The following is a 20,769-nucleotide window of genomic DNA, read 5'->3' as shown; positions in this document are numbered from 1 at the left end:
ACGGTTGTTGTAGCTAACCGCAGTTCCGACCCAGCGTCACTACCACCTTCCGAGCTCCGCTCGGCCCTAGTGTTGAGACAAATGAACACACAGCGTGAATCATCCGTTCCGCTGCAAGGCTCGAACTCCTAACTTCGGCGTCCCATGAGGGGCCGGTTTACTGGCGAGCCGCTTGTCTTGTTCTTCCTTGGACAGCGTATCCCATTCAGCTACATTCTTGTCCTTCATGGCGGTCAGTACATTGTCAAGAGGTTAAGCTACCTGCGACACTACTCACCCATTCGGCTACACACTCTGGCTTCCAGTTGCATTTTTCTACCTCTCCATACATGGGATGATTTCGTCGGGGATGAAGAGTTGGCCAGCCCGAAGCGTGATAATGGTGCTTTACTAGTGCACCCCTGGAGTCGTGGTTGCCAGAGTCAGAGTGTCCTTGACCAGCTGCAAAAGCTTCGACGTTAAGCACGAGAATTCCGTTGACGAGTCTCGATTCTGCTAGATTGTGGAAGAGATCCCAAGTGACTGGGTTTCCATGGTTCTGTGCCGTCATTTGTTCCAAGACCGCTTTGGTAAATGCAGATGGACCGGTACCACTTATTACTTCGTCAAAATCCAATTGGAGCTGCGATATAGGTACCTCTTTCGCTTTGGCCAGCTCGTGTAACCAATCTTGAATATTTTCGATAAGTCGCATCATAACCGGAAGCCGGGGTTTGGCGGCAAAAGTCCACTGGCAAAACGACTTGCATTTGGATCCGAGAATCTCGTGGTTGGCAAATGTGGGCTCGTCGATTTCCACTCCGATGATCATGTCAACGTCTGGCTCGTTGTAGCGCTCGGGAATGAACCTGTTGATGGGCCGTAGGCACTCCACATCGATGTCGGCGTATACACCACCTTCGGCGTACATGACGAGGTATCGAAGGAGGTCAGCTTTTATTATGGTGATGTTTAGTTCCCGGTATAGGTCGACGAGATCCTTTCGGTCAAGGCCGTGTGGCCCGTAGTGCCACTCGAGATAGTCGTTTGCGTTATCGTCTGTCAACACCTCGTACCGGTACGTAGGGTTTTTCTGAACCCAGGTCTTGGCCGAGTCTGAGTCACGCTGCTCAAAGCCCAGAGGACCAACCTTCCATGTCTGCCATATCTTCTTTGGAATCAACGAGCCAACTGGCTGTAGCGGCTGCTGATATTTGAGCTCTCGCTTATATCTGCTCGCTGCTCGGATCGGGGTTGTGAAGAGCTCGGTATTGGCAAAGAACAAGAAGAGGAAGATCAAAGCAATATATGCAGGCAAGACTCTCCGCACTTGACTGGTGAGCTTGCCTGAAAATTGTGTCACTATTGGAGAACTTGGACGCATCATAATCTTCAGACTGAGCTTGGGCGGAGGTGGCCTTGATCGTGTGCGCATGCTGGAGTTATTACACCATTGGAAACCTGCCAATTTGACCCAGCCATTCCGTAACTATTATCGATCGTCTCAATACATTACCGGGGATACGAGCGTCTGGCCGAGAGTGTACCCATGCGACCGCGTCGACCAATACACGTCTTGCCTTCACCCTCGGCATAACAATTTCTTTTCACATGCAGGGGCAGCCCCACGGAAACGCACGTAACCCCGCATATGCCCTTGAGGCTAAGAGTCTATCCTGATAAACTAGGACTAGTACAACGGGTGGGTTAAAGCTTGTAAATTCTGACCCCTGTACGCTTATCGGCCGCTTGGACATGTTAGGTATCTGCCCCTTGATAGCCCCCGCATTGCATCTCGTGAGTAAGAGATATTTGAGGCATGTCGCCGGATTCAGTAATGTCACAATCCAAGCTGTCCGTGCCCAAGTGCTGCTGCCGAACGATGCCGGCTTGATCGCGCTCATCTGAGGAATCCGTCACGCTTCGGACGAGTTGTGCGAATCCTGCAATCGGCCATCAATTGCCCACTTTATTACAATCCTGAATATCTAGGGTCCCTTCGAGTACCCAGTGTTGCTCGCTCCCATCTCAATTCCTGGGATCCCTCAATTGTAATTACTTTTATTCCACCGCCAAAAATGCCAGTTAAATACAACGGGTTGCTGGACCAAGATGGGATCGAAGAAATCAAACTTTCACCATCGATCTGGAAGCCAGTTCGAACGGCCAAATGGGGCCTCGACGTTGTACGCCCGGAATTTCTCTCCTTACGGCCGACCTCCAAAAGCAAGCCGATTAGGCCAACAGCGTGGCTGGATGGCCTAAGAGGCTTTGCTGCACTCCTGGTCTATCTACAGCACCACCAGCTCTGGGCTCACGGGGAACGTGGTAACTCTGTCTTCGAACACGCCTACGGCTATGATGGAAAGCATTATTTCGCAACCTTTCCATTCGTACGCATCTTCTTCTCTGGCGGCCACTTTGCTGTTGCTGTCTTCTTCGTCATATCCGGTTATGTGCTCTCTCTCAAGAGCCTACGCATGATCCAGGACGGCCATGCTGTCAGTGCTGCAGACAGTATCGGTTCTGCTCTCTTCCGCCGTTGGCTACGACTTTTCCTGCCCGTCATTGCGGTCACTCTCGCATTCATGTCTATCCGTCAATGGAGTGGATTGTGGGTTGATCTGCAGCCAATGGAAGAGACGTACTGGAAAGAACTCATCAGATGGTACCGCATGTTCAAAAACTACAGCTTTGTCTTTTCCACCGAGATCTATGACTTTGCTATACAGTTCCATGCGCATGTCTGGTCGATCCCTATTGAATTCAAAGGATCCATCATCATCTATACCGCACTTTCCGCATTCTCCAGGTGCACAAAGAATGCCCGGCTCTGCTGCGAGGCCGCTTTGATATTCTACTTTCTCTACATTGTAGACGGCTACTACGGCGCAATGTTCATGTCTGGAATGTTGCTTTGCGACCTCGATTTGCTTGCACAGCAGGATAAACTTCCGCGATTATTTTCCGCTCTGGCGAATTTCAAGGAGTTTATCTTCTTCCATATGTTCGTCTTTGCTCTCTACCTCAGTGGCGTGCCCTCCTTTGACGCGCCTGACGCAGATCGCGCTCTTATCCTCACCAAGTCGCCGGGATGGGTCTGGTTATCGCATCTCAAGCCTCAGGCCGTATTTGATGCAAAATGGTTCTATCTCTTCTGGGCGGCATTCTTCGCGGTCGCATCAGTGCCCCGCTTGCCATGGCTCAAGCAATTTTTCGAGACGCGCTTCTGTCAATATCTTGGACGCGTATCTTTTGCGCTGTACTTGGTACATGGGATTGTTATCTGGACCGTCGCCGACCGACTATACGCCTTGGTGGGCCTTGCGAGATCGGCTCATGCCGAAGGAATACCGGAGTGGGTCAACAAATTTCCCTTACCTATCAGTGGCCCACTGGGGCTGGAACTGGCTTTTTGGTTGCTCCAGCCCATTCTTCTATCTATCACACTGTATTTTGCAGAAGTTGTGACAAGGTTGGTCGACGAGCCAAGTGTCAAGTTTACCAATTGGCTTTACAAAAAGACGCTTTCTCAACAGACGAAGCCGGGGCACCAGCGTAGCCAGTCAATACGATGAGATGGTATGTAGCTGCAATCTAAAGTGTCGATATTAAACAAATTATTCTTGGGCCCCAAATCCTTCATCACAATCCTAATCTTCTTGCGATGCTGCCAACATGCGCTGTCGATCTCAATAAGAAAATTCGGCTTCATGTGACCGTTTAGCTCCATTCCGCGGGAGTTGACGTTACGCCACACTACTGCAGGTGCTGAAGGGACGGGGTGTGACACAGCATAGGCGCTCGTCGTATTGACGGTCGAAAAAGGTGCACACCGCCGAGTCATTCTCCATGGGGGGCCTCAGCTCCTAGTCAAGAACCATGGTCCCTGCCCTTGCCGCTGATATTTGCCCTTTCGTCGGCAATTACCAAATCGGGTTTCAACACCGCCAATTATCAATTTCCTTTGCAGACGCAATCCCGTGGCCATGTTGATGGTACCTAGCTCGCAGGGTACGTACGAGAACGCATATCGTTGGTGCCCGCTGCAACCTCGGATGCTTGTGCCTACGTATGCATCTGCGTCCATGCTCCGACTAATACATGTGACGAAGAGGATTCCGACCATCATTTGCTTTTGATCAGACGTCAGAGAGCGCCTGTGAAGTACCAATTTGTCCCTTTACCATGAGGCGGCGGCACAATATTGCTTTGGCTACAATTGCATTCCTCGGTACAATCTTGCTGGTTGCACAGCACCGCAGTGAATACCGGCATGGGCATGTTACCCATGCATCGTATGATACCAAAGAGAGTAATACCGGGATCGAAGTACTACCATCTGATCTAAAGCCTTCTTCACATTCTCATGACGCATCTGGGTCAGGAACGGACCCCAAGGAGCACGTGACCCTACATGACGACGGTTCACCGGCTCAAGGAGTCTCGGAAGGCGATAGTTCGACGACACCTCCTTTGCTGGAAAACCCGTCTCCAGATGGACAAGCCGTCCTGGAACCCGAGTATGCTTTCCAGAAAGACCTCGATCTACTCCTTCCGATCCCAGCCCTACAGCGCTTCAGCACTCACAAACCTCACAACTATGTCCCCGGAGGCACAGAAAACTACGCCTATGCGACTTTCCTAGCAACCCGCAACGCCTCGCTCAAAGACCCCTACTTCCTCGCCATCCACTCCCTCATCTACCGCCTCCTCTGGTCCCCCAAATCCCGCACCCAAAAACACCCCTTCATCGTCTTCGTCGCCGACTTCGTCACTCCAGAACAACGCGCGCTCCTCTCGGGCGCCGGCGCCCTAGTCCGTGAACTCGCGCCCCTCCCCTGGTCCCCCAACGTCACCGGCGTACAATCGCGCTGGAAAGACCTCTTCGCCAAACTACACATGTGGCGAGAAACAGAATTCAGCCGCATCTTCTTCCTCGACGCCGACGCCTTTCCCCTCAGCCCCCTCGACGAAATCTTCACTCTCGTCCCCAAACCAAGCACCTGTATACCCGAGAAACTGCACCTAGACGACTTCCTCGCCGACGGCCCCGTCTGCGAAGACTACATGTTCGCCGGCATCCCCCAGGACCCATTCAACACCGACCACCCCAATATCAACGTCGGAGCTATGCTCTTCACCCCTTCCCTCCGCATGCACCAGCGCTTGCTGCAAAACTACGTCAAGACCGACAAGTACGATTGCAACATGGCCGAACAGGCGTTTCTGAACTGGCAGTTTGGCCCTGCTTCGGCGTTTCCCGCCACGACGCTCGAGAGGAGTTGGGGTGGGTTTTTTCCAAACGAGGAGGACAAGGGCAAGTTGAAGGTGGTGCATGAGAAGATTTGGGTTTTGGAGGGCGGGTGGATGAAGGACGAGTGGGTGCAGGGGTGGAGGGATATGATTGCGTTTTATGAGGCGGACGAATTTGTGCGGGCCAGGGAGGGGGACGGGAAAGTTTGAGGAGGTAGGATTGACAAATATGGCTGTTTGATTGCTTTTTTTTGTGTGTGTAATGTACTTTGGAATGCGTAAAAGGGAAAGATGATAGGTAATGATGCTATGCCAGTGCAATGAAGCTGACTTCCCTGATCATCTTGGCATCTGTGAATCTACTATCCCCACCATGTTACACCACTTCAACTCTTTGCACGATGTGAATTTTGGAATCTTAATATTGACTGACTGATACACAAAACCCTAGACGTACATATATCTACACCACATTACGCGCTAGCCTCAGCCGTACTCTGTCGACCCGCCACACTTCCTCCCTTCCAGCTCTGCTTCGGATCCTTCTTATCCTGTAGCCTACTCTGCTCTCCTTCCCTGCCCCACCCACCACCTCCAGGCGTATGAATAATGATGCGCTCACCAGGCCGCATGCTAGCCGTATTCTTCGCACCAAGATTGATGTATCTATACTCGACGTCTTCCTTTCTGTCCCTCGCAGCATCCTTCTTCTCCAACGTCTCTACATCGCTTGACGTCGTGGGCGCGCGCGGAGCCGATTCTTGCGGCTCAGTCGGTTTTTTGGAGTCTGAGTTCTGGTCGATGGCCTTTTTGTCGACTTTGCGGACCCAAATGTTGAGACCGCAGGCGGCATCGCCCCCGCCTTCCATGCCGTATGGATGGTAGACTCTTCGTTCGCTCAGGATGCTGACTTGGACTGGGATGCGGAACTCAATGTCGCGGATGACTCCTTCGCCCCCAATGTGCATTCCGCGTCCGGCACTACCTTGTCTGAGTGAGAACTCTCGGAGCAGAACAGGGTATCGGCGCTCAAACACTTCCGAGTCGGTGATGCGAGTGTTGGTCATGTGAGTATGCACGCCGCTGGTTCCGTTCCATGTGGGGCCTGCACCAGATCCCCCAGCGATAGTTTCGTAGTACCCAAAACCCTTGGTCTCTTTCCTCTCTCCGCTCTTTGCTCCTTCTCCGAATGTTGTACCACCAAAACCAAAGGTGAGATTGTTGCAGTCACCTTGACTGGCAGCACAGGCGCGGAAGGCTTTCAACACTACGTCTGTGACGCGCTGACTCGTGAGCACATTGCCACCAACAACAGCCGCATTATCCGATGGCGAAAGGAAAGATTTCTTAGGAATGAGAACGTGGATTGGCTTCAAGCAACCTTGGTTCAGTGGGATATCTTCACTGATCAGACAGCGCAGACAGTATATGATGGCCGAATAAGTGACAGCTTCAGGGGCGTTGATGTTGCCGTAAACCTCGGGACCTGTTCCTGAAAAGTCAAAGACGGCTTCGCCCTTTTCTGGGTCAATGGAAACCTTGAGGCGGATAGGGCTTCCATCATCCATGAATTCCTCCGCACTGAGGTCTTGGCCCTCAAAACGCTTGTACACGTCTTTGAGTAATGCTCGTACAGATTTCTCGGCATTGGCTTGGATATTGGTCATGTAGAACTTGACAACTTCCTCGCCGTAGTCGGACATGAGCGTACTGATGAGGTTGATACCCTTTTGGTTAGCTGCGACTTGAGCCTTCAGGTCGTTGATGTTATCACTGAGGCATCGAGTGCCAGAGCATCCAGGATACTGTCCTGGTTCATCGAGCAGTAGCTCGGTGATGCGCTCTTCGTTAAAGTGGCCTTCTGATACGAGCTTCTCTGATTTGATAGCAGCACCTTCTTGGTAGAGTTCCTTGGAAGCCGGAGGCATCGAACCAGGAAGGATGCCACCAATATCAGCATGATGTGCGCGAGATGCAACGTAGAAGACGATGTTGTCACCACTGAAGGCTGGCGTTATAACGGTAATATCCGGCAGATGTGTACCGCCAAACATAGGGTGGTTGGAAACTAGTACATCCCCTTTTTTTAGTTTGCCTTTCCAGATAGCTGCTTGCTTACGGACACAAGTCGACATGCTTCCAAGATGGACAGGAAGATGGGGTGCTATATGTGTGTTAGCGTTGTTAGATATCATAAATGTAAAGCTTACCATTTGCGACTAGTCCGCCATCTGCATCGAAAAGTGCACAAGAGTAATCCAATCGCTCTTTGACATTGGTAGAGACACTGGTCTTCTGAAGGGCGCGACCCATTTGCTCAGCAATAGCCATGAACCTATGAGCGAAGATACTAAGCAGAATTGGATCCACTTCCTTTGTGTCAATCTGTTTTTCTTGGTCTTCGGTCTCACCGATGTTTATCACAACGTGCGTGTTGATGATTAGCGCAGTAGCGCCAGGAGTAACAACGATGGTCTGCGTTCCATCTGCGATGATGGCCGGGCCCTTCAAGCGATCCCCAACTTCAAGGTCTTCAAGCTTGTATACGGAGGTGTCTTGCCGACCGCCCTCGAAGAACACCTTGCGTGTATCGTAGCGCTTTGCGTCACCTTGAAGGTCTTTGGGTTTGATCTCTTTCAGCTGCTGATCGACGCTCTTCTCCAAACCTTCAAAAGTCTTTCCAATGCCTCGTGCTCTGACATCATCCACGATGATATCGCGGTCTGGCAGTGTGAAACCGAACTCTTGCTCGTGTTGCTTGATGAAAGCTTTCCCAAAGGCCCACTCGTCGCCATCATAATCTTCTTGGGCCTCTTCTTTGGTTGGCTTGATAATCATGAGCGCTGACTCGGTTCCTCGGTAGCGCAAGTTGAGGTACTCCTCAAAGTGAATGTGCTCCTCATCGAAACCTTGATCCTTCAGTGTAGCCGTGGATTTACTCTTCAAGTCTGCCATCTTGGCTTGCAAGTATGACCTCACATCCTTTTCATCTGACCAGATCTTCGACTCTGGCTCTTGCCTTTCGTCAACGACATCAGCAAGGGCCATACCGTATGCAGATAGTACTGATGAGTATCTGTGAACAAGAATCTGCGAAATACCGAGAGCCTCAGCGATGGCGACAGCGTGCTGCCCACCGGCTCCACCAAAGGTTGCAAGTCTGTGTTTCGACGTGTCGTGGCCTCGCGCTTCAGTCAAACTACGAATGGGTCGCGTCATAGTCTCGTTTGCGATCTTGATGAAACCATTCGCAATATCATCCAATGACATTTCCTTTTCCTTGTTGCCTCCAGCAATCTCCTTGTTAATCTGATCTGCCAATTCTTTGAACAACTTTTCGCTGGCCTGCGCATCCAGACCCTCGTCCTCGTTCTTTCCGAAGATCTTGGGAAAGAAGTCAGGCAGTAGCCGGCCCAGGAACAGGTTCGCGTCCGTAATGGTCAATGGACCACCTTTTCGATAGCATGCTGGACCAGGGTGTGCGCTTGCCGACTCTGGACCGACAACAAAAAGGCCATTCTTCCAGAAGAGACGCGATCCACCACCGGCTGCAACTGTGTTAATATCGAGTTGCGGCGACTGAATCGTGACTCCAGCAGTCGTAGTCTCAAAAACGTGATCGTAGCGTCCAGCGCCATATCGGCTGACATCAGTACTGGTACCACCCATATCGAATCCAATAACGGGTATCTTGGTCTGTGGGTCATAGGAAGTTAGTGCATAGCCTACGACTCCACCAGCAGGTCCCGACAGGATGGCTTTAAGGCCCGAGAACATGTCGACATCTACAAGACCGCCGTCAGATTGCATGAACTCGCATCGCGCGCCCTTGGAACCTTCTTCGCGCTTTACGCTTTTGGTACCAAGACCGCCCTCAAAGCCCTTGGAGAAGCCATCAATGTACTTTCGTATCGCGGGTGTTAGATAGGCATCTGCGCATGCAGAGGTTGCTCGTGGAACCAGTTTAATCATAGGCATGAGCTCGTGACTTAAGCTGACATGCTCAAACCCGATTTCCCTTGCAATTTTGCCTACTAGTGCCTCATGCTTCGGATATGTGTAGCCATGCATCAAACACACAGCTATGCTCTTTAACCCACTATCATACACCTCTTGGAGTTGCTTTCTAATTGCTTGTTCCTGCGGCCTTTGTAATATGCGCACTGTCTCGCCGGACAATCCTTTGACTAACTCAGCTTCGTCGCCAGCCTCCTCAATACTGGCGGCTTGTGTCTGATTCCTTTCTGGGTCCTCGGCATAATCTTCCAGCGTAACACGCTCATCAATCTCTACCACCTTTTTGTAGAGTACCTCTGGCTTCCGGATATCCAGGGCGAAAATATTGGGTCGGCTTTGGTTGCCAATCTCGAGACAGTCCTTGAAACCCTTTGTCACAACCATGGCGATATCCTCGCCCTTGCGCTCCAGCAGCGCATTCGTAGCCACTGTTGTGCCCATACGTATACTCTCAATCTTGGAGGTGTCGAGGGGCTGTCCCCGAGGGATTTCGGTGCCTGTAAATCTGGAAAGAAGGCGACGGATACCTTCGAGGGGCGCGTCATCGTAGTTGGATGGGTCAACAGAAAGAAGTTTGATGAGAACATCGTCTTCCATCTTGCCCGTGCCGGGATTGCCCACGCAGTCTGTAAATGTACCGCCACGCTAAACATTCAATAATCAGTGCTATATTCTTAGAAACCAAGGGAAAATGCTTCGTACGTCAATGGCAATGCGGATTCCCCGCTGTGCAATCTTTGGCGCAGCCATGGTTGCCTAGGAATTATGTCGCGCGCACGAAATGCGAAAGTGATTGTTAGATAGACCCTGGAGGCTTGAAGGTCATCAATTAACAGAGGCGAAAGCCAAACCTAAGAATGAGCGAAGAATGATGCCGAAATGCGATATGACACGATATGCAGGCTGGACGCGGCTGCATATACGCTCCCAGCGAGAGCTTTAAGTGGGGTACGCGATGCTACCCCGCGGCGGCTTTTGTCATCCAAATCATGTCATCGTGGTAGCTTGAGCTTGATGACATCTGCTACGCTATCTGCACACGCCACTTCCGACATTAGTGGGCCTTGTCGGCCTTGTCGGGAATTCTTTTGCACACTATTTACCTGTTGATAAGGGCTCTGAAATGGTCGGTTACCGAGCCATTGGCGCGATTGAACAAAATGTTTTATAAGAGTTTTGGAACGTGTAGCACTGCAATAACCTAATCCCTGTTTTGGTCAACGACTATCATTAAAAAGTAGTTCTAGGGAGGACTTGAACGAGTTTGGCAACGCGAAAAATCACTATATGGTAAGAAATAGGACTAGGGAAGCTCAGACGCCACCGCCAGGTATCAAATTTCTGAATCTAGCATGCTCAAACAGGAATTTTTGGAGCACAACCTAAGGTCGGAATGATGCGCGGTCTTCTGCCGTGGTGTATTCGCGCATCGCTTTAGATCTGGTGGGCCCTTTTTACAGTTACAAGGGTGTTGGGAATTCCTTTGAATTTCCCGATCGATAGGGCTACGCAACAATCTAATTGGAAATAAGATCATTTCCTTTGCACTTGTTTCAATCAAATAAGTGTCTTGTGACTCCTTGGTATTCTATTCTTATCATAATTCAATTATTCAAGAGATGGGGTCCATTAGTGAAGTCAATACCGCGTGCGGTATGCCCACGGTATAATCCAACTTTGAACTGAAAACAGAAATATAGCTGAGATGAAAATGTAGAGCTGGACAAGATTAATACGTTTTGTCGCCGAGGAAGACAATTTCGAACACCTCGGTGAACCTCTCGATGCAAATATCGACGGTAAATAGCCTGCCTGACAATCTTTCACATCTGCTGATACAGTATAGTTGGTGCAGCTCTAGCGTTTGGGGAGAAAGTTCAAGCCCGCGTCTTCACAGAAACGTCTGTTCTCTCGTTACAAAACAAGCCCACAAGCACAGTCCTCACAGTTTTGAGATTACTTCCGCCACTCTCAAAGTCGGAAGTAGGAACTATCCGCTGCATAGGCTTGAACTACCGGAAGCATGCAAAAGAAATGAATCTGGATCTTCCCAACCACCCTACACTCTTCTTCAAGCCTTCAACATGTTTGGGCGCTCCGAACGCTCCACTGTTGATACCGCATCAAGCCACCGATGGCCAAGCAGATTATGAAGCCGAACTCGCAGTCATCATAGGCAAAGCCGCGAGGAATGTCACCAAAGATAACGCAATGGAGTACGTCCTGGGCTATACATGTTCCAACGATGTGACAGCCCGAGTCCATCAATTCAATGGCGCCCAGTGGAGTTTTGGAAAAGGCTTTGATGGATTCGCGCCGCTAGGTCCTTGCCTCGTATCTGCCGCTGCAATACCCGATCCTGGTCAAATCGAGCTGAAGACCATGCTGAATGGCGAAACGATGCAATATTCTCTTGCAAACGATATGATATTCAGCATTTCGGAAATCGTGGCATATCTCAGTCAAGGAACGACGCTGGAGCCGGGTACAGTAATCATGACTGGCACACCACATGGTATTGGAGTGAGCAAAGTACCAAAGGTGTGGTTGAAACCTGGGGATGATTTGAGAATTGTAATGAGCCATGGTATGGGAAGTCTAGTGACACCAATTGTTTACGAAGCGCAGCCCAAGCTCAGATAATTCAGAGAAACGCTCAACTCATTCAACCCGAAACATAGCTAAAATGTAGTAGTCGAATTATATTTGTCCGGTGCATCGTTGGTCAAAAGCTTGTCAAAATGAACTCGGGATTATTGAAACCCGAAAAGCATCTGTTCCTGAGTGATACTGTCAAGAACATGCTCCCATTGCTGCAGATCTGTAGATGGATCGCCCCAAGGAGGCGCTTGCCATTGGAAGGGACCTCCTGCACCGAAATTGAGTAAACCTGGTACTGCCTCTGAGCTGTCTATCGTTTCTGGCGAGACAAAGTTGTTGGCATCATTCTGTTCTCCCGCATGCGCAATAGCTGGAGGATCTACTGTCGTACTATAGCGCGCTCCAAGTGATGTACTCGCTCTATTACTGCTGCCACGGTTTTCACGAAATTGCTTCGACTTCTTGATGCAAAGCTCAATGATCTTGACTTCGGCAAGTGCAAACTCATTGAGCCAAATGTCTCCGCGTTGCATGTCGCAATAGGCAGTGAGGTCTTCTAATATCGCGTCACATTGGTACGAGTGAGGATCTTTGACGGCAACGATTCCTAGGACTAGCGCGCTGTTAAATAGATGATGAGGTCCCAAACTCCATTTCAGCCGATCGTGCAAGGGCTGCTGGAGATAGTCGATACGCATTCCAAGGTCGGCACAAGCCGATGAGATGCAGGCATCATGGCTGTGTCGAAAACGATTTGTAATACTTTGGCGCAGTAGATATGGTCGATGGAGTGTAACGCGGGCAAAGTGGTACATGGAGTGGAGGTATAAGCGATTCCAAGGTATAAATGGGTGGACACCATCTTGTGAAGTATTAAAGTCTTTGATGCGATAGTACTCAGGTAACTTGGCTGCCCATTCGAGAATTTCCCGATCAAGGGAAAGAACAGTATCGTACGAGGAGGTCGACAGGCCGAAGCAGCGTTCTTGAATGTTACCAATAATTTTTGCCAAATCATGAGCTAAGAAATTATAGACACTGAGGGTGGGCTCGGAAAGTGGCAGTACGGGCAGAGCCGCAGCACGTTCTTCTGGCTCACCATCTAGCCAGACATTGGTTGCCCGTTGGACGAGGCATTGCTGATCGACGATTGCAAATGGACGGCCAATAGCCAGTGCAATTGTCTTATCCAGGGTATACAAATGGCTCCAGAGTCGCCTCCGAGTCTCTGTCTCCTTTCGCGGCAGTCGCCATCGTTCGCCATCGATGTGCATACCTTGTGCTTGGGCCATGCGCATAGCGAAACTGGTCGTCAACCAAGACTCTGGGACTCGTCGCATGTGGATGAGATAGCGTGTTACCAAGACGCCAGCGCGGACAAGATCCGTCGACTCGCCGTAAAATGTTGGTGCAATCACAATGGCTCGTCGGGAGGCCCAATAGAAGCGAAGAGATGTTTCCTGCAAGTCTCGCTGAACTTCAGCATTCCTCGGTTGCGGGCAGTCCAGGAAGACGCCATAAGCAAGGACGATGAATAGCAATGCCAACCAACGCAAGTCAATGGACGCGTAGTCGTCGAAGCCAAATTTGCGCTCCCAAAACTCGGCATATTTGGCCTTGAACGAAGCAGGATGGATTGCATCAATGGTCCAGTTGAGCTCGACAATAAACACATCAACCAGCCGGTCAACACTGGCTTTGTTTCGAGGCAATATTCCCAGTAGATCCCAGATTTGTGAAAAAGGGCCACCAACGTCTCGGAAAGACTGTGCTGAAGCTGATGCGTGGCGAATTCCAGATGAGAGATCTGGTGCAGGTTCTTCGATTATCTTGGCTGCAGCCTGGGGTCCAAAGTAAGATGAACCGAAGAAGGAAGGGGCATCTCTGCTCCGAAAGAGATTCCCGACCTGTGCATCTCTGGGTTCTGGTGAAATCCTGTTGCATGATGCAACAGCCTGGGTACCTTGGTTTGATGTTAGCCAAGAGATTTTGGTACAAAATGTTGATAACCTATTTGCAACTTACTTCCGACGGTGCCAGTGCTGTTTTCAGCGACCGTTTCAGTGTTGCTCAAGTTAGAGACATGTACTGATTGCTGGCGATGGGCCTCGGCTTCTTCGCTATATGTGCAGTCCGATGCTACATCGCGTCGTGTGCAGTTAAAGCATGGCAGTTCTCCATCACACTATACCTCTGGTCAGTCGTTGGTCGCTTGCTCTGTCATAATAAGTTTGGGGCCATGGAGCGTCCAGTGTATCCCCAAGTAGACCATCATGAGTCTTGGAGCTCATGAGGTTCTTCCAGACGACGTCATAGCTAGAATTCCCGATTATGTCATACGTGCCTTCTGTTTCCTCCTGTGGCACGTTGCACAACTCTTGGCCTGTCTTCCTCTCTTCCTCTTCTTTCTTAACGGCTCACTGTCAGTTCTCTCCACTCGGTCTCCGGCACGCTCATCCATTGTGGAACACGTCAATACCCAGATGATGTAGAAGAATTTGCCGATAAGTATCCGCTTGAAACTGATACGACAACGCGACCAGGTTCGCGATATACATACGGTTATCTTATCCGCAGTGCATGTTACAGTGGGTCGTTGCGAGTTTAGCGTGCATCCACCACCCAGATTGGCAAGGCGGGCGACATCCCCGCGTCGGCCAAATGTCTATCATAGATCGGTAAATACACTCGATAGACCATCATGCCCACACCTGATATTATGATGTTGTATATCTGTAGCGAATGCGCCCATATAGGCATTCGACCTCATTTTGGGTTTCAATCACGTCTTTTGCGCCATGTCGGATTCAATGCATGACGCTAAAGCCACAGATGGCTCGCTTTGCGAAAAGGATATCCAAGCTGGATCAAGCGAAGAAATCCAAATTGATCCAATCGCAGAGAAGAAGGTAGTCGCTTGTTGTGTTTCGCCCAAAGCTGTGTACTGACCAAACAGCTTATCCGCAAATTGGACCTCATCCTGTCACCTATGATGGTCATAGTGTTCTTGGTACGAAACCTCACTTCTGTCAGGTTATCCTTCACAGTTAACAAATTCATCATAGGTGGCTTACCTTGACCGTTCCAACATCGGTATGTAATCCCCCTGGTTTGGTCATGATGCTGCTTTCGCTAATTGATACTAGGAAATGCTGCTATTGCAGGCATGAATGAAGACCTAAACCTTACCGGCAACCGTCTCAATGTCGCTGTGACACTTTTCTATGTGACATATATTGCATTCGAACTCCCTTCGTCACTTCTGCTAAAGAAACTGCGTCCGTCTCGTCTGATTCCTTTTTTCATCATCAGCTGGAGCGCTGTCATCATTGGGGCTGCATTTGTCAAGAATTATGCTTCTCTCATTGCTACCCGCCTCCTCCTAGGTGTGTTTGAATCTGGACTATTTCCATGCCTCACGTTGTACCTCAGTATGTACTACAGGCCTCTGGAGCAAGCTCGAAGGGTATCATATCTCTTTGTTGCATCTGCCTTGAGCGGAGCTTTTGGTGGACTACTGGCGTACGGCTTGACAAACCTGCATGGCGCAAGAGGTCTTGCTGGGTACGTGCTCCGCTATTCAAATAGACCTTAGACGATGAACTGATAATCACTTAAGCTGGCGTTGGTTGTTTCTCGTCGAGGGACTCATTTCGATTGTTGTAGGATTTGCAACGATTTTCCTTCTTCCGGACAACTTTGAGACGGCATGGTGGCTGAACGAGGACGAAAAGGCGCTCCTTCGGGCTAGACACGAAAAAGAACGACTTTATCAAGGAAAATCGATGACAACGGATGCCATGGATAAAACCGAGGTCAAACTAGCATTCAAGGATCCCAAGCTATGGCTGAGCGCTGCTTGTCAATTTTGCGCAAACACATGCTCCTTTGGTTTCTCGACGTTCCTTCCTGTAATTATCCGTGGGTTCGGCTACTCAAGCATCCGCACTCAGCTTTTGACAGTACCTGTGTACATCTGGGCCTCGGCAGTTTACCTCTTCATAGCTTTCTGCTCGGACTATGTCAACCGCCGCGCCTACTTCATGATTCCTTTGGCTCTGGTCACATCCATTGGTTATGCTATGATGCTCGGAGTCTCAATGGCGTCAACAGGCGTACTATATTTTGCAACGTTTGTTACGGCCACCGGCATCTTTTGCTGTGTTGGACTCAACGTTACATGGGTCATCAACAGTAATGCCGGATACTTCAAGCGCGCTACTGCTATTGGTCTGCAACAAGCCATTGGTAATTCAGCGGGTATCATGGCTGGTCAGATCTACCGCATCTCCAATAGCGATGGTCGATACGTAATTGGCCATGCGGTATCCATCTGCGCAATCACAGTGGCAGCTTGTGGGTACGGCATCATGTACATTGTGCTTCGCAGGATCAACAGAAAGAGAGAGAGAATGACTATTGAAGAGAGGGTCAGGGAGATTGACTCCGGAAAACTGGGCGATCGTCACCCGGATTTCCGTTATACTTTATAGGTTACTAATATCATAGTTCGGTATATCATAATAGACACATTGGCAGTTCAAAAATGGCTTCTTTTTGTTCATTTCGTATTTCTACACCTACGGTTTTGCATTGATTCCCTTGAACGTCTTCGTGATGTTGGTAATAGCCTCCTCGACTGGTAATCTCTCCATGGAGCTTGCACCATAGAAACCGTGCACACCCTTCGTCCGACTAATAACATACTCTGCATCCTCTGGCTTCGCAATCGGACCACCATGGCACAGGATAATAACATCATCCTTGATCTCCGTCGCCGCATCCCGAATCTCCTGAATCAACTTCACACACTCATCCAGACTCTTCCCCGTCGCCGCCCCAATACTCCCCGACGTAGTCAACCCCATATGCGCAACCAACACATCCGCTCCCACACTTGCCATCTTCTTTGCCTCCTCCACATTAAACACATACGGCGTAGTCAAAAGATCCATCTCCCGCGCCATCTTAACAACCTCGACCTCAGCATCATATGACATACCCGTCTCCTCGAGATTCTGGCGAAACGTCCCATCGATCAAGCCCACAGTAGGGAAATTCTGGATCCCCGCAAACCCGAGATCCTTGAGCTGCTTCAGGAAACGCGACATGTCGCGGAAAGGGTCCGTGGCGCAGACACCTGCGAGCACGGGTGTTGATTTGACAATGGGGAGCACTTCACCGGCCTGTGAAAGTATCAATCTCTCATCCATTCTTTTTTCCCTTACCTCTCAAGAGGGGGGAATTGGGTTGGAGTTTTTTTTTAAAAAAAATGTTAGACTTACCATCTCAAGCACTACATCATTCGCATTACCGTACGGCATCAATCCAGCCAGCGACCCGCGCCCCGCCATGCGGTATCTCCCGCTGTTGTATATTATTATCAAATCACCACCACCTGCTTCGATGAATTTGGCACTGAGGCCGATACCCGCGCCAGCACCGACGATGATGTTTCCATTTTTGATTTGAGAACGGAGGTTCTGGAGGATGGATGTGCGGTCTGTAGGTGGAGACATAGTTAATATGTTCCGAATAATCGAACTGCGGAAGATTAGGCAATTTTGTGATTTTGAAGACGATTTGCGGCGATCACGTTGGGTTCTAGGGACGATTGAGGAAGTGTAGTAGAATGTGATGACGTCATTTCTAGCGCGGGGGATGCATGCATTCATTACATGAGGATGACTACTTGGGACCCACTGGCATTTCCGTGGAGTTGAGTTTACCACCCCCCTATTCCTCATCTATATCTATCGTCATGTCTCCTTCACCTTGCGTTGCACTCATTGGGACCTGTGATACGAAATTGGAAGAGTTGCTTTTTCTACGTGATAGCATTCAGCGGAATGATGCCAGTGTAGTTCTTATTGATGTTGGCCGCAACCCCGTCGAACACGGAGCTATCGATACTACCCAACAGCAGCTATTGAATGATTTTGGCAATGGGGAAAAAGTCGGTGATCTGCCACGAGGCGAGGTTATCAAGGCCATGGCGGGCTGTACTACAAAAGCCGTCAAGAAGCTTTACGAGGAAGGAAAAATACATGGCTTGATCAACGCAGGGGGCTCAGGTGGCACATCGCTCGCTGCAGAAGTAATGAGAAATGCTCTGCCTATCGGCTTTCCGAAGCTAATTGTTTCAACCGTAGCGAGCGGCGACACGGGCCCGATTGTTGGAGAAACGGACATCACGATGATGTACAGCGTTGTTGATGTGGCTGGTTTAAACCAGGTCCTTCGAAACGTTCTCAGCAACGCTGGAGCTGCCATTGCCGGAATGTCTCGGACATTTGCATCAAGGAGTCGGGATACGGCTGAGCTGCAGAAGAAGCGCGTTGGCATTACGATGTTCGGCGTCACCACCCCAGCTGTGGACGCGATTCGAAGGCATTTGGAGGCCGACTACGACATCGAAACATATGTATTCCATGCTACAGGGCACGGCGGAAAGGCCATGGAGCGACTTGTTCGAGAAGGGGGCCTCGATGCAGTGCTCGATCTTACAACGACAGAGATATGCGATCACCTTACCGGTGGTGTCATGAGCGCAGGTGAACATCGCCTGGAAGCCGCTGCCGAGGCTGGGATCCCAAACATTGTATCTGTGGGTGCTGCAGATATGACGAATTTCGGCCCAAAGAGCACCGTCCCAGAACGCTACAAGGACCGCAAGCTGTACGAGCATAACCCAGTTGTGACACTGATGAGGACGTCAGGAGATGAGGCTAGACAATTCGGTGAATTCATTGCGACTCAGTTGAAAAAGCATGCAAAGGATCCACAGGCGGTGCAGATTTGGCTTCCAAAGGGAGGAATCAGCATGATTGCAACACCAGGGGGGCCATTTGAAGACGTTGAAGCTGATGCTGCACTCTTTGATGCTATCAAGAATGGTCTCCAAGGAAGTGGAATTGATATCGTGGAAGACAACCGAGCAATCAACGATGAAGGATTCGCGCGTGATATTGCCGAAGCCTTGGTTGCAAAGATGGGGATTGTGCGTAAAATCACCTGACACGGCTGTAACGGGGCTGTGTCTAATCCTCCAACTGCACGGCCAATGCTATGCTTTTGAAAGGGATTTTGCGGGCGGAAAATAGAACATGTGGGGCTGAAGCTTGGATGGCGAGCCCCTTGATGCCTAGGACAGGCGCCCCTTTGGAGTTAAGGCGTGCTGCATCATTTAACGGCAGAATAACTACTTGTCATTAGCCGTATCGTCAAGCGCCGTAACTCAGGTCCACGCGAGAAGCACTAGAAGAATGTCAAACCGCCCTCTGCCATAATCGGCAGACTAAACTCACGGCTTTTTCGTTCCTTGCAGCCTCGTTTCTTGCCTTTCCGTAACCGCAGTCATTCGTTCAGTGATTTTGCTGCTTTTCACCATGTTTACACGCACAGCTGTGCTATCGCTCGCTCTTTCATGTCTCTATGGCAATGTCGCAACCTTTGACTTGGACATCAACAGTAGAGGTAACATGGCGCGTTTTCTCACGTGCTGAACCAACCCCTAACATTTGCAGATTCAATTGTCGATACTGCAAAGACCCTGGCAAGTGGCATCGTAAAGTTCTACAACGCAAGTGTTTCCGAATCTGGAATCCCTGGCGTTTTCCCCGAGAAGTACTATTGGTGGGAAGCCGGTATCGTGCTGGATGGTCTGATCGGCTATTCGAATTTGACTGGCGACAAGCAATACGACTCGTTGGTCTCGGAAGGTATTCAATGGCAGCGAGGCAACGGCTATGCCTTTATGGCCGTGAACCAGACCGCATCCATGACCAACGACGACCAGTGCGCCTGGGGACAGGCAGCGATGAGCGCTGCAGAATTCGGATTTCCAAAACCAGAGAATGGATCGTGGATAGACGCGGCCATCTCTGTGTTTGATGTCATGACCATGCGGTGGAACACTTCACTTTGTGACGGTGGTCTTTCTATGGCAATCTACAGCTTCAACGTGGGATCCAACTATAAGCACATGGCATCGAACGGAAACTTCTTTCTCCTCGCCTCTCGCCTTGCGAGATTCACCGGCAACGCCACCTACACTGAATGGGCCGAGAAGATCTTTGATTGGGCACATGGAACGGGCTTCATCACGGACGACTACGATATTTACGACGGTGCCGGTGGAGAGGATAATTGCACTGAGTTCAACCAAGTTCAATTTACCTATAATCACGGACTCTTCACTGAGGGCGCGGCTGTCCTATACAACATCGTAAGTACATTCTTATACATGTATCCGAAGAGCGACTAATACCTTTGTTAGACGGATGGTAAGCAGAAATGGGCCGACGCAGTCGAGGGGTTTGTCAATTCTACAACTCGCTTCCTTGAAAATGGCGTTCTCGTAGAGAGCGCTTGCGAAAACAACGGCAAATGCGGCGGGGATCATCGGGCATTCAAAGGCGTTGCTGCTCGTTCCTATGCCCGCGCTGCAGTTGCTGCACCTGATATGACAGGTCCTTTGAAGTTGATGCTGGACAAGTCGGCCGAGGGCGCCGCCAGATCTTGTAGCAAGGCTCAGGGAGAAGACGGGAAGACAGGCGATGTCTCATGCTCGCTGAGTTGGGTACATCAAGAAAGCATATGGGAGTATAACACTGCTAGCGATGGGAACTTGGGTGAGGTATTCGGTGCAATGGAAGCCGTCCAAGGCCTGTTGTACTCACAGACGAAGATACAAAGATCCAATGCTACTGGCAGCCCGGTGGAGGACGGTGCCGGGACGGAGGGAACGGGTGCTGCAGGCACCATGACGGCCAGTATGACGGCCGTCCTGGCTGCTGCGTTTGCCGCGGCTCTGCTGTGCTAGTCACATGGACTTTGTGCATTGTAGTGTAGGAATTCAGACAACAGACCCCGGACTCGATTGTCGTACAGTCAACACGTGATGCGGGTCGAGTT

General features: G+C 50.2%; 10 protein-coding genes across 10 annotated transcripts; 6 read left to right on the top strand and 4 right to left on the bottom strand.

Moving 5' to 3' along the window:
* Positions 1-99: 99 nt before the first annotated feature.
* PSV08DRAFT_391606 (glycosyltransferase) lies at positions 100-1,414 on the bottom strand (the record flags this gene model as incomplete). Its single annotated transcript, XM_014223187.1, has 2 exons — positions 100-222; positions 278-1,414. 2 exons carry the CDS (start codon positions 1,412-1,414, stop codon positions 100-102), a joined length of 1,260 nt encoding a protein of 419 aa, XP_014078662.1.
* A 461-nt stretch (positions 1,415-1,875) lies between these two features.
* PSV08DRAFT_402402 (acyltransferase 3) lies at positions 1,876-3,608 on the top strand. The gene has a single exon (XM_014223186.2). The coding sequence runs from the start codon at positions 2,058-2,060 to the stop codon at positions 3,555-3,557; it is 1,500 nt and encodes a 499-aa protein (XP_014078661.1). The 5' UTR covers positions 1,876-2,057; the 3' UTR covers positions 3,558-3,608.
* A 289-nt stretch (positions 3,609-3,897) lies between these two features.
* On the top strand, positions 3,898-5,613 carry PSV08DRAFT_410196 (glycosyltransferase). The gene is made up of 2 exons (XM_014223185.1): positions 3,898-3,993; positions 4,095-5,613. The coding sequence occupies exon 2, from the start codon at positions 4,168-4,170 to the stop codon at positions 5,443-5,445; it is 1,278 nt and encodes a 425-aa protein (XP_014078660.1). The 5' UTR covers positions 3,898-3,993; positions 4,095-4,167; the 3' UTR covers positions 5,446-5,613.
* A 24-nt stretch (positions 5,614-5,637) lies between these two features.
* On the bottom strand, positions 5,638-10,002 carry PSV08DRAFT_203820 (Hydantoinase B/oxoprolinase-domain-containing protein; the record flags this gene model as incomplete). Its single annotated transcript, XM_014223184.2, has 4 exons — positions 5,638-5,954; positions 6,054-7,399; positions 7,446-9,897; positions 9,955-10,002. The coding sequence occupies 4 exons, from the start codon at positions 10,000-10,002 to the stop codon at positions 5,709-5,711; spliced, it is 4,092 nt and encodes a 1,363-aa protein (XP_014078659.1). The 3' UTR covers positions 5,638-5,708.
* An 869-nt stretch (positions 10,003-10,871) lies between these two features.
* PSV08DRAFT_362815 (uncharacterized protein) lies at positions 10,872-12,188 on the top strand (the record flags this gene model as incomplete). Its single annotated transcript, XM_014223183.1, has 3 exons — positions 10,872-10,916; positions 10,970-11,051; positions 11,099-12,188. The coding sequence occupies 3 exons, from the start codon at positions 10,872-10,874 to the stop codon at positions 11,893-11,895; spliced, it is 924 nt and encodes a 307-aa protein (XP_014078658.1). The 3' UTR covers positions 11,896-12,188.
* PSV08DRAFT_181856 (fungal-specific transcription factor domain-containing protein) lies at positions 12,006-14,144 on the bottom strand (the record flags this gene model as incomplete). Its single annotated transcript, XM_014223182.1, has 3 exons — positions 12,006-13,816; positions 13,879-13,992; positions 14,045-14,144. 3 exons carry the CDS (start codon positions 14,142-14,144, stop codon positions 12,006-12,008), a joined length of 2,025 nt encoding a protein of 674 aa, XP_014078657.1.
* A 519-nt stretch (positions 14,145-14,663) lies between these two features.
* PSV08DRAFT_224542 (major facilitator superfamily domain-containing protein) lies at positions 14,664-16,346 on the top strand (the record flags this gene model as incomplete). Its single annotated transcript, XM_014223181.1, has 5 exons — positions 14,664-14,762; positions 14,810-14,863; positions 14,919-14,946; positions 15,000-15,417; positions 15,473-16,346. The coding sequence occupies 5 exons, from the start codon at positions 14,664-14,666 to the stop codon at positions 16,344-16,346; spliced, it is 1,473 nt and encodes a 490-aa protein (XP_014078656.1).
* A 39-nt stretch (positions 16,347-16,385) lies between these two features.
* On the bottom strand, positions 16,386-17,446 carry PSV08DRAFT_224539 (TIM-barrel-protein domain-containing protein). Its single transcript, XM_014223180.2, has 2 exons — positions 17,139-17,446; positions 16,386-17,039 (listed from the first exon to the last, which is right to left on the bottom strand). Exons 1-2 carry the CDS (start codon positions 17,370-17,372, stop codon positions 16,434-16,436), a joined length of 840 nt encoding a protein of 279 aa, XP_014078655.1. The 5' UTR covers positions 17,373-17,446; the 3' UTR covers positions 16,386-16,433.
* Positions 17,447-17,614: 168 nt separating this feature from the next.
* Positions 17,615-18,871, top strand: PSV08DRAFT_224534 (uncharacterized protein; the record flags this gene model as incomplete). Its single annotated transcript, XM_014223179.1, has 1 exon — positions 17,615-18,871. One exon carries the CDS (start codon positions 17,615-17,617, stop codon positions 18,869-18,871), a length of 1,257 nt encoding a protein of 418 aa, XP_014078654.1.
* Positions 18,872-19,164: 293 nt separating this feature from the next.
* Positions 19,165-20,728, top strand: PSV08DRAFT_303749 (glycoside hydrolase). The gene is made up of 3 exons (XM_014223178.2): positions 19,165-19,329; positions 19,380-20,080; positions 20,132-20,728. Exons 1-3 carry the CDS (start codon positions 19,242-19,244, stop codon positions 20,675-20,677), a joined length of 1,335 nt encoding a protein of 444 aa, XP_014078653.1. The 5' UTR covers positions 19,165-19,241; the 3' UTR covers positions 20,678-20,728.
* Positions 20,729-20,769: the final 41 nt, after the last annotated feature.

This window comes from Bipolaris maydis (genome assembly GCF_028858645.1).
Source record: "Bipolaris maydis strain C4 unplaced genomic scaffold PSV08scaffold_8, whole genome shotgun sequence".
NCBI classification, from domain to species: Eukaryota; Fungi; Ascomycota; class Dothideomycetes; order Pleosporales; family Pleosporaceae; genus Bipolaris; species Bipolaris maydis.
Note: the sequence above shows the minus strand (reverse complement) of the source record. Positions and strands in the feature narration are given on the sequence as shown.

Excerpts from the sequence above, each read along its gene's own strand:
- PSV08DRAFT_402402 (XM_014223186.2), top strand. The coding sequence starts at position 2,058 with ATGCCAGTTAAATACAACGGGTTGCTGGACCAAGATGGGATCGAAGAA.
- PSV08DRAFT_410196 (XM_014223185.1), top strand. The coding sequence starts at position 4,168 with ATGAGGCGGCGGCACAATATTGCTTTGGCTACAATTGCATTCCTCGGT.
- PSV08DRAFT_224539 (XM_014223180.2), bottom strand. The coding sequence starts at position 17,372 with ATGTCTCCACCTACAGACCGCACATCCATCCTCCAGAACCTCCGTTCT. Across the intron at positions 17,040-17,138 it reads ATGATGTAGTGCTTGAGATG|GCCGGTGAAGTGCTCCCCAT; the intron begins GTAAGTCTAACA and ends ATACTTTCACAG.
- PSV08DRAFT_303749 (XM_014223178.2), top strand. The coding sequence starts at position 19,242 with ATGTTTACACGCACAGCTGTGCTATCGCTCGCTCTTTCATGTCTCTAT. Across the intron at positions 19,330-19,379 it reads CTTGGACATCAACAGTAGAG|ATTCAATTGTCGATACTGCA; the intron begins GTAACATGGCGC and ends TAACATTTGCAG. Across the intron at positions 20,081-20,131 it reads CGGCTGTCCTATACAACATC|ACGGATGGTAAGCAGAAATG; the intron begins GTAAGTACATTC and ends TACCTTTGTTAG.